The sequence below is a fragment of the Arachis stenosperma genome, chromosome 8 (assembly GCF_014773155.1).
Source record: "Arachis stenosperma cultivar V10309 chromosome 8, arast.V10309.gnm1.PFL2, whole genome shotgun sequence".
In the NCBI taxonomy this organism is placed as follows: Eukaryota; Viridiplantae; Streptophyta; class Magnoliopsida; order Fabales; family Fabaceae; genus Arachis; species Arachis stenosperma.
The window spans coordinates 19,754,621-19,767,955 of NC_080384.1; the positions used below are offsets into that span (position 1 = coordinate 19,754,621).

The window sequence follows — 13,335 nt, forward strand, 5'->3', positions numbered from 1 at the left end:
ATACTATAACAATATCTAAAATCGTATAAAATTATTTTGAACGAAAACAAAATATTTTAAATATTAGACATCAAATTAGAATTTTTACTAAATATTAAAACCAAAATAATAAAAAAATAGAAAGTATAACCCACCAAGAACAATTGATGCATACATTTTAAAAAAGTTACCTAAATATATTTTTTAGAAATAACAAAATAAAATAAAATTGTATAGATCGAGTATAATTACGATTAAAATAATTTTTTTGTTTATAACATTAAAATGAAACTTACATTGGTATCATATAACCTTTCTTGCTATAAGAACATAAATAATTAATTTTGATTAATAAGATGGAAATATTTTATTTTTATTAATAAATTAACAATATAATTTCTTTTCTTTCCATTTTTTTTAGGAAAAATAATATCAGAAGAATATTGATAAACTATAACAGATACATAATATCTTACTGCATAATTAAGTAGTTTAAATCAGAATACTATAACAGTATCTAAAATCGTATAAAATTAGTTTTAACCAAAACAAAATATTTAAAATATTAGACATCAAATTAGAATTTTCACTAAATATTAAAATAAAAATAATAAAAAAATAGATAGCAGAAGCCACCAAGAATAATTGATACATACATTTTAAAAAAGTTACCTAAAATATATTTCATAGAAATAACAAAATAAAATAAAATTGTATAGACCGAGTGTAGTTACGATTAAAATAATTTTTTTGTTTATAACATTAAAATGAAACTTACATTGGTATCATATAACCTTTCTTGCTATACGAAAATAAATAATTAATTTTGATTAATAAGATGGAAATACTTTATTTTTATTAATAAATTAACAATATAATTCTTTCCATTTTTTCAGAGAAATTAATACCAAAATTAAAAAAGCAAAACAGTGAAGACGAAAATAGGTTTGGAAGTAAAAGGACCAGAAGAGTGCACCTAATTGATTCATTGCAAATCTTCTATTTGAGACTCAATGAGAAAATCCCTAACCTGCAATGAATGACAAGGAACCAAACACCGAAGAAACAAAGACTATACACAAGATTTGGTAGGGCAGCTAGAACCAAATCGGGAAATAAAAACAAAGGGGCTTAGGTTCAATTTGATGATTACTTGATCAACTAAATCCGCAAGAAAAGGGGCCTGCACGAAGGAATCGCGAAAAAAGACAACTGACAACGAAAGCAAAGAGCAGCACATGCACCCTTCCTGAGGAGAAAGCCACGCTGGAAAAGAACCTACAGCTTGCATGTGTGTGGGGCTAAAATGCAGATAGCTCTCCATATCAGAGATGAAACCACGCGCATGCTAATATATAGTAATATACCCTATATTTATAAATCGTATGAATACTCTTCTTTCATAACATACTTTGATTTTCATTTAATAGAATATAATAGTCCATAAAATATGGTGCACCTAGTGCACACAAAATGGTTGAGACGATTGTACACATACCATAGAGAAACTGTCCATATATAAACAAAACATACACCAAAATAAAACTATAAATTACAGAGATAAGATTGGAATGTATTAAAAGAAACTACATTATATCTTATCAAAAACTTCCGTAAATACAACATTTTCAGTACTAACAGGATCAACTAATGCATCACCACAAACTAAAATCTTAAGACCATTTCTATTCCTAACTCGGAAAACAGCTACATAAAGTTGACCGTGACAAAACACAGGACGACGCAAGAACAAACCGACTGTTGATAATGTCTGACCCTGGCTTTTGTTAATTATCATCGCAAACGACAGAGAAACCGGGAACTGACGACGTTGAAATTTAAACGGTATAACTGTATCACTGGGAATCATATTCATTCTACTGATAAAAACTTTATCCCCAATGTTGCTACCAGAAACAATATCCGCACCGATCACATTTCTCCCTAAATCTCGCACAACAAGTCGGGTACCATTACACAAACCCCCAGCTGGATCAATATTCCTCAACAAAATAATAGGCACACCTATTTTCAACTTCAATGAATGATTAGGTAGACCAGAACACCTAATCTGATTCAAGAATTCAACATTTATCCAATCAACATCAACATCAGAATAAACATCACTACCACATATCGAATCAGCACTGAGATAATTTTTCTCCTCCCCGGGCAACAAGTCAACAATATAATTATTTATCTCTTCAACATTGTCGACAGTCGGAGCCAAAATTGCCCTATCCTGGAAAAAACTTGGATCACGAAAATTCTGAACCAAATTCGGATAAATTGTATTTACAATATCCTCCACTGGATTTTCCAAGACAGGAATTATTAAATCAGAAGGAATCTCAACAAAAAGTTTATCATTGACCACTGTTCCACACCGACCTTCACCAATCTGAAGTATCCAATCTGAAAATGACCTTAACTCCTGAGAAGTTGATTGTTCCAATCCCATTGTTAACCTCATATTTTTTGTCAAACAACAAACTTCACAATATTTCCAGAGGACAGAAGAATTTATCGAAGCCATCACAATCTCAGCACGAGAACCTTTCGGAATAACCGGCAAGACTTGCCTGAAATCACCACCGAGAACAACCACCTTCCCACCAAAAGGTAAATCTTTATTCCTATCAGAGACCGAAACCATTATATCACGTAATGTCCTATCGAGTGCTTCAAAAGCCAACTTGTTAGTCATCGGTGCCTCATCCCAAATAATCAAATCGGCCAATCGGACTACCTCAGCTTTTGCACTATCCTTCTTAATCTGACAAACAGTTTCTTCAGTCAGCTCAATAGGAATATTGAACATAGAGTGAGCCGTCTTACCACCAGGTAACAACAGAGAAGCAATACCACTAGAAGCAACGTTTATAACAATCCTTTTCTCAGATCGCAATCGAGCTGACAAAACCCTGTATAAAAAAGTTTTTCCAGTGCCACCAAAGCCATAAACAAAAAAGAATCCGTGCCTCTTATTCAAAACGCAATCAATAATTTTATCATAGACCACCCTCTGTTCTTCATTTAACTTTACGACGTTTGCATCATGCTCACGAGTCAAAGAAACAATGTCATACTGCAACTCACGCAGCAACAACAAGTTGCTAAATTGAGACACTAGAGAGTTATTAGGAACTGGCATACCGGCATAATTTCTCAATGATTTTCCATTACTCTGCAATAGTCTCTCAATTTCTAACAAACAAAATGTTTGCAATTCGTCCTGACTCATCATTAAATCTACATTTAACAATAATTAATAAATATTAGCACGATAACATAATTTCTGCACTGTCTAAGTTCGTGTGTGTCTGTTTGTCACATAATAAAATCACCATAAACAAAATTCTTACTAGGATATTGCAGCTCATGCCTTCTACGATAGAGAATATCATCAGACAAATAGGCCCAAGTTTGTTCCCACACTGACAGAGGCCTTCCCATGGAACCAAATAACAACAATATCACAAAAAACCTCCTTAGCTGGGCAGCGGACGCTACCTCGGCAACTTCCTTAATCGCAGAAACATACTCCTTATCATCTATCAAGAATCCCATGGCAGAACATGCCTCCTGAAATGTATCATAAGTAACACCATTCACAGTTCGTATACTCCGAAAACTGGTACAACCTCTCTGCACATTCAAAAGCATCCGCATATAGAAAAGTTCACCGGATGACGGATGAGCAAAACTCAATCTTCCAATTGAAAATCCCCTCTGCCTCGGCTTCCACTCCCTACTGTTCGAACAATAGACAAATTTTCCTGGATATTCAACATATGTTAAAGACTGGCCATCTGGAAACCGTCTATTCGCCATCATCCAACCCGTAAACATCGTCAACAAATTTTTGTTGCACAAATAAACATGAGTGGTGATATCAGCATCATCGAATACAACATGCTGCTGGTTCGGCAAGTGAAAAGTCAACCTCTGTACTGACGGCCATCTATGATGAATATCATAAGCTAAAATTCTCCACATGGATTCAGACGGTGATAAATAACGACAGTCGTAATACTGCTTGATCTCATCAACTACCTGAGAAGATTCCCCAACATAATGTGTTTCTCCAACAGTTGCAGTGACCCGATCCGGACCCTTATTGATATACTTAAAAAGATACTTGATGACGTTTGACTTGTTACAGAACTCAAGATTTATGTGAGCTTGATATTTCATTAACAGTAGTGGATTATAAGGCACAACAAATCTGTTGTCAATATCAACGTCATTGATCTTCACTGTCACACCCATATTACGACGTCTATAAATCGGATAGCCATCTTCATCAAAGCTCGTCTGATCAACAAATCTTTTCGGATAAAATTTTGAGCACTTACCATCTTTCATGCAAGGAGAACTCGGTCTAAGAAGACCGCAAGGACCATGGATCATGTACTTGGTGACAACATTATAAAGAGATGGAAACTTCTGTGGATTGGGTAGTTCAGCACAGATGAATTCATCAACAATTTTAACACTTTGTAAGTTGCTTTCCCCGTTAAGCCATAGTAACATGTGTGCATGCGGTAGACCTCTTTTTTGGAACTCAATAGTATACATGCCTAAAAAACACAAAAAACAACATAAAGAAGCCAGACAACTACATCTACAAAAACAACAGACAGAAATTGAAATGCTAAGCAAGAAAAGAACATACCTGCATTAAGTGGACCAAAAAATACACCTTCCTTGAGATCGCTTAGTAGGCATTTCAACTTAGCATGAAAAACCCGGCAAGAAATATCGGGACGATCAGCGATGGGAATTCGCTCTCGCTCCGTGAACCGCTGAAATTCAGGCCAATTTGGATTACACGTAATAGTAAGAAATAAATCTGGATAGCCAAAATGTTTACAGATTGCCATCGCATCCTGACAACGATTAAACATATAACGTCTACCACCAGTGAACGAAGAAGGCAAGATGACTCGTGTCCCAATTGAAGAAGCTTCATCGTCACCACGACGCATAGCCTCTTCTATTCCTTGAAGCACTTCTCCTCTAATTGTACTTTGCTTCATCCTAATCTCATACAATCTTTGGGACTCAATCATCGTGAAACAATCAACAACAAATTGTTGAAATAATCGCCTACACTTGTGAATAATTCCATCTTCTTTCTCCCTAATTTGCAAACGAAAACATATGAATTCCCTGAGAGAAACCCTTGTTCTTCTTCCAGGGACATATCCCTCCTGTTGACCTCGATATAGAATATTCAACTGGTAACCATCCTCGCCATATGGAAACAACAACGGATACTGTAAAGGCCAATACAGAGCATGAGTTTCATAGATACGTTGCAACTGACCAGTAGTAGATCGAACAATAATGTCACGACCATGATCCGACGAATCAAAATCTCCAACAATCAGAGCAGCAACTTCATCACAAGAGGGAGGATTGTAATTTCTTCGATCAACCTTCCTATGTGAATACAACTTCAAAGAGAATATCTCGGATGGATGACACTGATAAAATTCTCTGACTCTTCGAAATGACTGTGCTATGACATTATGAGTATCAATCATTTGCAATAACTCAATTATCAATTCTTCATCCATCTCAGATGTTTGCCTAAAACAAATATACATTAACCACAAAATATATTTAAAACCACACAAGATACAATTTCAATATGTTTTGATAAATCATTATCAACCAAAAATGATTAATAACACATTATAACGGGAATAAAACACAATATAACTATCCAGTGACAGATATAGACATGTTTTTCAACACAAATAACATTAAAACATCAAGGAGATAAAATAAAAAAAAATTAACAACAAAACTTCAAACACACATACCGAAAGATTTCCCGCCTATGCATTATCTCATGCTGAGTGTCGTATATATATAATTGCACAAATTTAGGCTTCTGACCAGGATCGGGGAGCAAACTTCCAATCCGATGATAATTTTGACCAGTTATTATAAACTGCGGTGGACCACTCCCATCATTCACTGAATCCAATACCTTACCACCAAGAGACGTGAAGGCAAACATACTATTATAGGATCGAATATTTTTTTGGAAATACAAACTCTTCCTATCATGTCCATTAATCAAATTATATAACAGATCTGGGGGCTTTTGAAGATAAGGTAATTGAATTTTCCCTTTTGAGCAACAAACAGTAAAATAGGTCGACTAATTGTAGAATCTCTTTCAACACGTTCTGATAACCAGAAACACGCCCCACAGATTGAGCATTCATAGTTAGGATCACCAACATCAAGACAACCTAGTAAAAATAAACAAGAAAAAAACATGCATAAGAATAAATTTTTTTTATCTGAGTTAGATGCCATGAAAGAGATTGAACATAAAATGAATAAACCATTAGCTTATTGATATAATATATAATAAATAATTGACTCGTTTAAATTTTGTGAGAAGAATATATAGGAAAACACTATTTCTATTTTATACTGCCTGAATAATATCTCATCACGGAAGCAGAATGGAATCTATTAAAACTAACTAAATAAGATTTTAATTTGAGTATTATTGAATAATAGATGATTTAAGAAAGAGAGCGTACCTTGTATCTCACTTTGCAAGAAGAGCGGATGATCAATAAGAGAAGTAACTTGACTTAATGAATTTATCGAAGGATCATATATTTCTGATTGGTCTATATCATCTATTTTAATTTAAATTAATAGAAATTTATGTAAATATATATTTAACAACCAAATATAAAAAAAAATTCATGATCAAATAAGAAATGAATTGATTACTTAATAATCAACAAAAAATTAAACATAAAAAATATAATAAACTACAAAAATCAATATAAAGAAACATTGATTTATTAAAAAACAAAATATAGATAAAATATAAAGCATATTCAAGAAGAGTTTATTTTCTTTTTTAATGTTAGAATAGACTTTGTTTCATTATTTAAATTATTCATACTAATTATGTAAGTTCATATTATATAATCCAAATCACAATTAGAAATATTGTTGTGTTTTTTTATACTTTAATGACTCTATTGATAAATAGCATTTTCCAAATTTTTTAAGGAACTCCCTTTTTTCTTTCTTATTTTAATTGAGTCATTACACCATTTTTTTCCTTAAATAGTTTTAAAGGCTTTGTTTTTCTTTTAATTGAATTCATGGAGATATTTTTTTTTAAATACATCCTAATACAATTGACCAAATCAATACCAATAATAACCTAATAAAAAAATGAATTTTGTTTGAGGAATATGATTGAAACAAAAAAGATATTATATACACCTAACAGGAAATTTCAAGATTTAGAGGACCAATGGAGTAATTAATTTTTTTAATATGCAATTATTGAGATGGTACTAAATGAATTTATTCATACGGTAATAAGTGAGATATTAAATTAAAAAAATATAAAGTACAGAAATCTCCTAATATATTTAATTTGGAATTGTATGGGTTACTATTAGTTAAATCAAACCTTTTAGGTATAAAACTGCAAAAAAACAATAGTAAATCAACAAACGAATGCGTTATTACATATAAATCAAAAGACCTTAAAACATAATTTAACAAAAACAAAATTGAACAGGAATAGAATACTTAAACATATTATTGTACCTGACAGAATAAAAGTTGAACTCTGATAAACATTCTGGGACACATCAACTAAATTTTCTAAAAGACAAAAATGAGCACAAAACATTGGAAACATAGAAAATAAACATGGAAATTATTACAAACATAAGGATTAACCGCAAAAATATAAATAGAGCAACAAAAATTACCAGAATAATCATTCAAAGAAACAACAGGCATCAAGGAATGGAGCACCTCTAAAACATTAGAAAAGGAACAAAATTAAAAAGACTCCAATGGATATAAAATCATTGAAAATTGAACCAAAATAATAAAAATATCACAAAATTAAAATCAATACCAACCTCTTGCATTTCGATTGTGACCTTGTGTTCGCTTTCTTTTCAAAGAATTTCTCCTATATTCTCTAGCAAGAACAGAATTCTGAGACATCTTTGTTACACGTACTAAAAAAAAAGAGTTTGAAACACAAACCACGAAAACTACCCCTAATTCATTGCAAAAAAGGCATTGACATTGTTAAGTACCCATAAAAAAACATGTATTAAAAAAGGGCGGGTCAATAGGAAAACAAATTGTCAATCTATTAACCAACAAATTTTCTATCTTTTCTTGGGCAAGTAAGTGTTGGAGCTAACTTTATAAAAGCTAAACAAATCAAAAAAGAACTTACGTAACCATACAGAGTTTTGATAAGGGAGAAAAGCAAACAAAATAAAGTATTCTAAAAAACACCAATAAGTAAATAACATGAAAAGATAAATTTGTACAACAATGAACAAATAAAAATTAAAAACTGTTGCATTTCATGAAAATATTGATAGTGACATGAACAATTACATATGCCTATCTCTCCTATGATAAGGAGGATCCCAACATCTGACAACCTATCCTAGTATGTAACCTAAATAGGCTACAACATTGAAAATGTGTCCAATCCCTAGCAAAGCCACTATTACAAAAAGAGGGGTTGAAAATACAGATACTTGAAACATAACCAGATCCAACACAAAAGAAAAACCCCTATATCTGACAATCCTATTTGTTGGACACAATCCAAAAAAGTCAAACCAAAACACCATCCAGCCAGCACGATTACATTTCAAAATATTTGGAATCACAAGCCTTCTTAATCACTTGTAAATATACTATCTAAAACACCTACACCTACACACAGCAGCTCAATACAACACCTTCAATCACACCCCATTAACCTTGGCAACCTTGGACCCACGCTCATCTGCAACAGTAGCCACTTCTTCAAATTGGGGATTCAAATTCCTCTTGCCCTTGGAGATGACAACATCATTGTCATGAGTAACCTTTCCTCCATATTGGCAACGTGCATGGAGAACATGGGACAGCACATCCTATGACAAAACAAAAATAATAAAACCTATGAAAGTCACTCAAGATTGGAAAATCCATTTAGAAACAGCACACATAGGAAGGAGGAAAAAATGTATATAACAGAACCTGAGTTTCCTTTTCTGGTGAACTAAGCAATATATCCAGTTCAGAAGAAAGATCATCACTAACAGTATCATTGGTGGGTGTTTTCTCATCTTTCCCATCTTCACCAGTAACTAACGCAGAAAACTCAGACCCACCAAAAACAGCAGACTATTTTTCAGCAAGAAAATCTATAAGAACTGGAGACTTACATAAAATCCCACAACACTCACCATCAACTTTTTCACTTTTGATACAACTCTTTGAAGACTCCTCCTTAACACCAATATCCCCTTTTCCAAACAGGACAGATTTGTGTAAATCAGGCTCCTATTCACATGGCATAAGATTTTAAAGACACATTACACCATAAGAAAAATTCACCAAAACAGAATATAAAAAGAAAGAAAGAACAAAACATGAATTTACACAATCTAAGGATAATTATAGGAATATGTAACCTTTTTTGGAGTAGACTCGTCATCAGCATCATAATTGGGAAGTTCAAACATGGTAATAATGGTGGGATCATCACATATTCTCCTAACTCGGAAAGTGCCATAAAAGGTATCATGTGGGACACCTTTGGTATCAACCTTAAGCAGTAACTTCTTTCCAATGAGCCCTTGGAAAATGGGAGGATAAGTATCCCCACATACAAGCTGTTTTGAAAGTAATACATAGGAAATAGAGAGTTTAAGTAACAAATATCACATCCCATAAACTGAACAAAACAGAAAACACAAAGTAAGTACATACACTTGCATCTCTTTGAACCTCACTAAACAAGTCAGCACATGATTTCTTAAGCAAATAAGATGCCTCACGATCAAAGAGAAGGAAAATACCCTCCCCACTATGATCCTCAACTGTTATTTTAACTTTAAATCTAAAGAGAGGGAAAAAAAAGGAACATAATGATTCAGAAAAAATAATACCAAGAAATATCATTCTTACAAACAATCCAGAAGACAAAATAAAAATACACTTTCAACAAAATTTCTGACCTTGGAGTGACATTGGTTATGTGCTTCAAACAGAAATCACAGTAATATACACCATTCTGAGAATAGATACCCTTTCCACACACACAAGCAGAATACCACCAACCTCCATCCTCAACAATACCTTTGATTGTACCAAAAATGATAAAAGAACCCTCCTATCCAAAGAGCATTTCAGAATTTGTTAACAATATGAATGAAAAATCAGATCTCGAAATTGTTCTTTGATTCTATTTTTTAGTTCATTTGTACATAAAATAAACATAAACAAAACTAACTCAGATGAAAACAACCTGATTCTTATCTTGAAGTTCTTCAATGGTGCATTTTCTAGTTAAACGCATAAAATCATCTTCCAAGGACACAACTTTACCCTCATTTGCAATAAATAGTGGCTGAGTACCATTCACCCCTTGCTCAATCATACTAAAAGAAACAAAATTTTGATAATACTTGTACTTATTGACACAGATTGGCTTTAAATAAAGAATAGAATAAAAAATCAACAAAATAAACCATCCTAACCTCTGCCTGAACTCAACAACCTCAGGAAGATCAGGATTAAATAACATTTGAGTGGCATATATCACATTTTGAAGGCCTACTTGACCTACACAGAAACACAGAAAGAGTCAAGCAAAAGTTTATTGGAGACAACACCTAGAGCAGCAATGAGATGTACAGAAAACAAACAATGTACCCCTAAAGAACTTGACTTTTGCAAGTTGAATGACTACAACAGGCTGCTCCACATAGCCAGACGCAAGGAAATGATTTACTTGATTAACATAGTCCCCAAACAATGCACATCGCAAGGTAAGACTGAAACTCAAAACATAACAAACAATGAAACAGAAAATAATGAGAGAAAGTGATTAAAACATAAAGATAAACCAGCAGGAATGACTCAATCAACATACTCTTTGGAAGTTAATTCCAGCACAATCATTTTCACAATTTTGCCCTCTTTTGCATATTCTTTCTCTTTTCCCACTGAAGTTAAAAGACCAATAACATCTATTCCAAACAAACAAAACCTATTAAATATTCAAAGCAACTGTTAAAAAAACATAAATAACAGCAAACAAAGAAGATAGACTCACCAACTAAAAAATCATAATCTTCAGTCATATTCAGCAAATCAGAAAAAGGAAACATGTTGAAACAAGTCTTAGGGATAACATCTTCATCAACAGCTACAACAGTGGTTCGGTGAAGGAAAACCAATTTGAATTCATGAGAAGTTGCTCTATAACTACCATGATTTGAAACAACAGTAAAGTATGCCATTCTATAAACCTGACCCTCAACTATAAGATCCCTAAACCTATTAAGGAGTGGTTTCTTAACTGTAGCTTGTATTTTTTCACACTAGAAATCCAACAAAAAAATAAAATCAGATTAGTGAAACACATAATTTAAACTTGTAAATTTAAAAAACAAGTAACACCATATTTAAAAGAGAACTTAATAGGGACTAACATGCTCATCAAGGAGAATCATCTCCATTGAGTTAGGAACCTCATTGTTACCAAAAGAAGGTACAACCCAAAGCCTTAGAATCCTAACTTTCAACCTCCAAGCCTCTCTAGGAGGATGCATCTTAGAAATCATATCAAATGGAGGAGGTATTGCAGTAAAAAAAAAAAGCAGATAAACACAGTTGATGGAATAGATCAAAATGGAAACAGAAAAATTCTAAAATAGATAGAGCTTAGGAGGAAATAGAACAGAGGAGAATGTTTGTGCAATGAATGTGATCAACCAACAATCCTTTTATAGAAAAAACCAAGACACAAGCTCACTTTTTTGAATTCAAGTTGAGGATGGAAATGGAGGGAAAACGAAATCTGAGTCCACATGAATCACCATTCAATGGCATAGAGACAACTGATGATAGGAGCAAAACCTGAACCAACAGAAAAAAAAAAAGAAAAGAAAAAACAAGTGAAAGTTTCAAGAAATCAAGAAATAGGGAGCAAAAAATGAGACATGACACCATACCTACTACAGTGCACCTAACTATCATTACACCATAGGGAAAACAATCATCAACTACCCCAAAGAATGATTCTACTCATGGCAATGAGAGTTGGTAAATGTCCTAGGTAGGGATACATTGGAAACAGCAAATCAAGGGAAAAAGAAAGTATACACAACCATCAACAAAAATCCATCAATCACATCAACATTGGGGAAATGGGTGAGATTGAAATCCTCATAGGTTAGTAATGATTCAGACATTTCCAATTAAAAATATATACAACAACTTTATTGTGTGTGTAGTAAAGATTTTCATAGGAAAACCAGCTCATATCTAAATTTGTTTTTTCACAAACACCAAATAATGTAATCCAATTCAACTGAACTGAATAAATAAATAAATGACCACAAAGTTATACATCAATTTCTCTCAAGACCTGAACAGGAGAGAATGGAATTCCGAATGCAAAAATTTAATGAGAGTGGCAAAAGCATTTTCCTTTATCAAAGAAGAACAATAATTCAAAACAATCAGCTCTACTTCTATACAACAGGGAAAATATACAGCACTCTTTGCATAACCAATAAAGGATTCAAATGCAAATGACATGACAAACAAAAGGTTTTTTCAAAATTCAAATAAATCACTAAGAAGCTATGAATCAATTGGTATCAATCACATCACCACTCATCAAATACACTACCTAGAACAGAATTCCCTAGTAACACAAACAATGGAGCAATCGCATCTGATTGTGAGAAAGCCTCTTCCTTCTTATCAATCACATCACCACTGACCAAAAAGATAGAAACTCCATACCTTGATACAGATACACACATTTTCAGTGAACAATGTATGGCAGAACATAATTTTCTGTGCAAAACAGACTTCAAGGGAAGATAACCTAATCAACGTATAACTACTTGGAGCAGGGAATTTCTTGTTAGTCAAAAATGTTCTTTTATAGAAACAAGAAAAGAATGGAATGAAATTGACCTAAAATCAAAGCAAATTGTATAAAGGAACTACCAGCCAGCTATACATCAACTTATGTGAATGACATGACTACCAATAGAAAATATTAGGTACAAAACCCATTCCCTCATCATGATTCACAGAACCCACATGCAACCACCAATTCAGCTGATGTAAACTTCATGGATTTGTTGAATATACAGAAAATGCACGGAAAACAAAATATCACTTCATATCCATCTCCATTAAATACCATAGAGACAACTAATGAGAACCGAAAAACATGAACAAAGACAAAAACAGCAAGAACAACTGAAAATTCCAAGAAATCAAGAAATAGGAACGAAAAAA

The 13,335-nt window shown here is 33.0% G+C and overlaps 2 protein-coding genes across 2 annotated transcripts; both read right to left on the minus strand.

The window, feature by feature from the left end:
• Positions 1-1,570: 1,570 nt before the first annotated feature.
• LOC130945533 (uncharacterized) lies at positions 1,571-8,001 on the minus strand. Its single transcript, XM_057874240.1, has 8 exons — positions 7,914-8,001; positions 7,758-7,805; positions 7,591-7,647; positions 6,143-6,251; positions 5,814-6,056; positions 4,658-5,577; positions 3,327-4,562; positions 1,571-3,231 (listed from the first exon to the last, which is right to left on the minus strand). Exons 1-8 carry the CDS (start codon positions 7,999-8,001, stop codon positions 1,571-1,573), a joined length of 4,362 nt encoding a protein of 1,453 aa, XP_057730223.1.
• Positions 8,002-8,768: 767 nt separating this feature from the next.
• On the minus strand, positions 8,769-11,627 carry LOC130945534 (replication protein A 70 kDa DNA-binding subunit C-like). Its single transcript, XM_057874241.1, has 12 exons — positions 11,508-11,627; positions 11,129-11,396; positions 10,946-11,042; positions 10,726-10,847; positions 10,551-10,635; positions 10,319-10,451; positions 10,029-10,183; positions 9,781-9,910; positions 9,483-9,683; positions 9,255-9,351; positions 9,046-9,155; positions 8,769-8,939 (listed from the first exon to the last, which is right to left on the minus strand). The coding sequence occupies exons 1-12, from the start codon at positions 11,625-11,627 to the stop codon at positions 8,769-8,771; spliced, it is 1,689 nt and encodes a 562-aa protein (XP_057730224.1).
• Between the last annotated feature and the right edge of the window lie 1,708 nt (positions 11,628-13,335).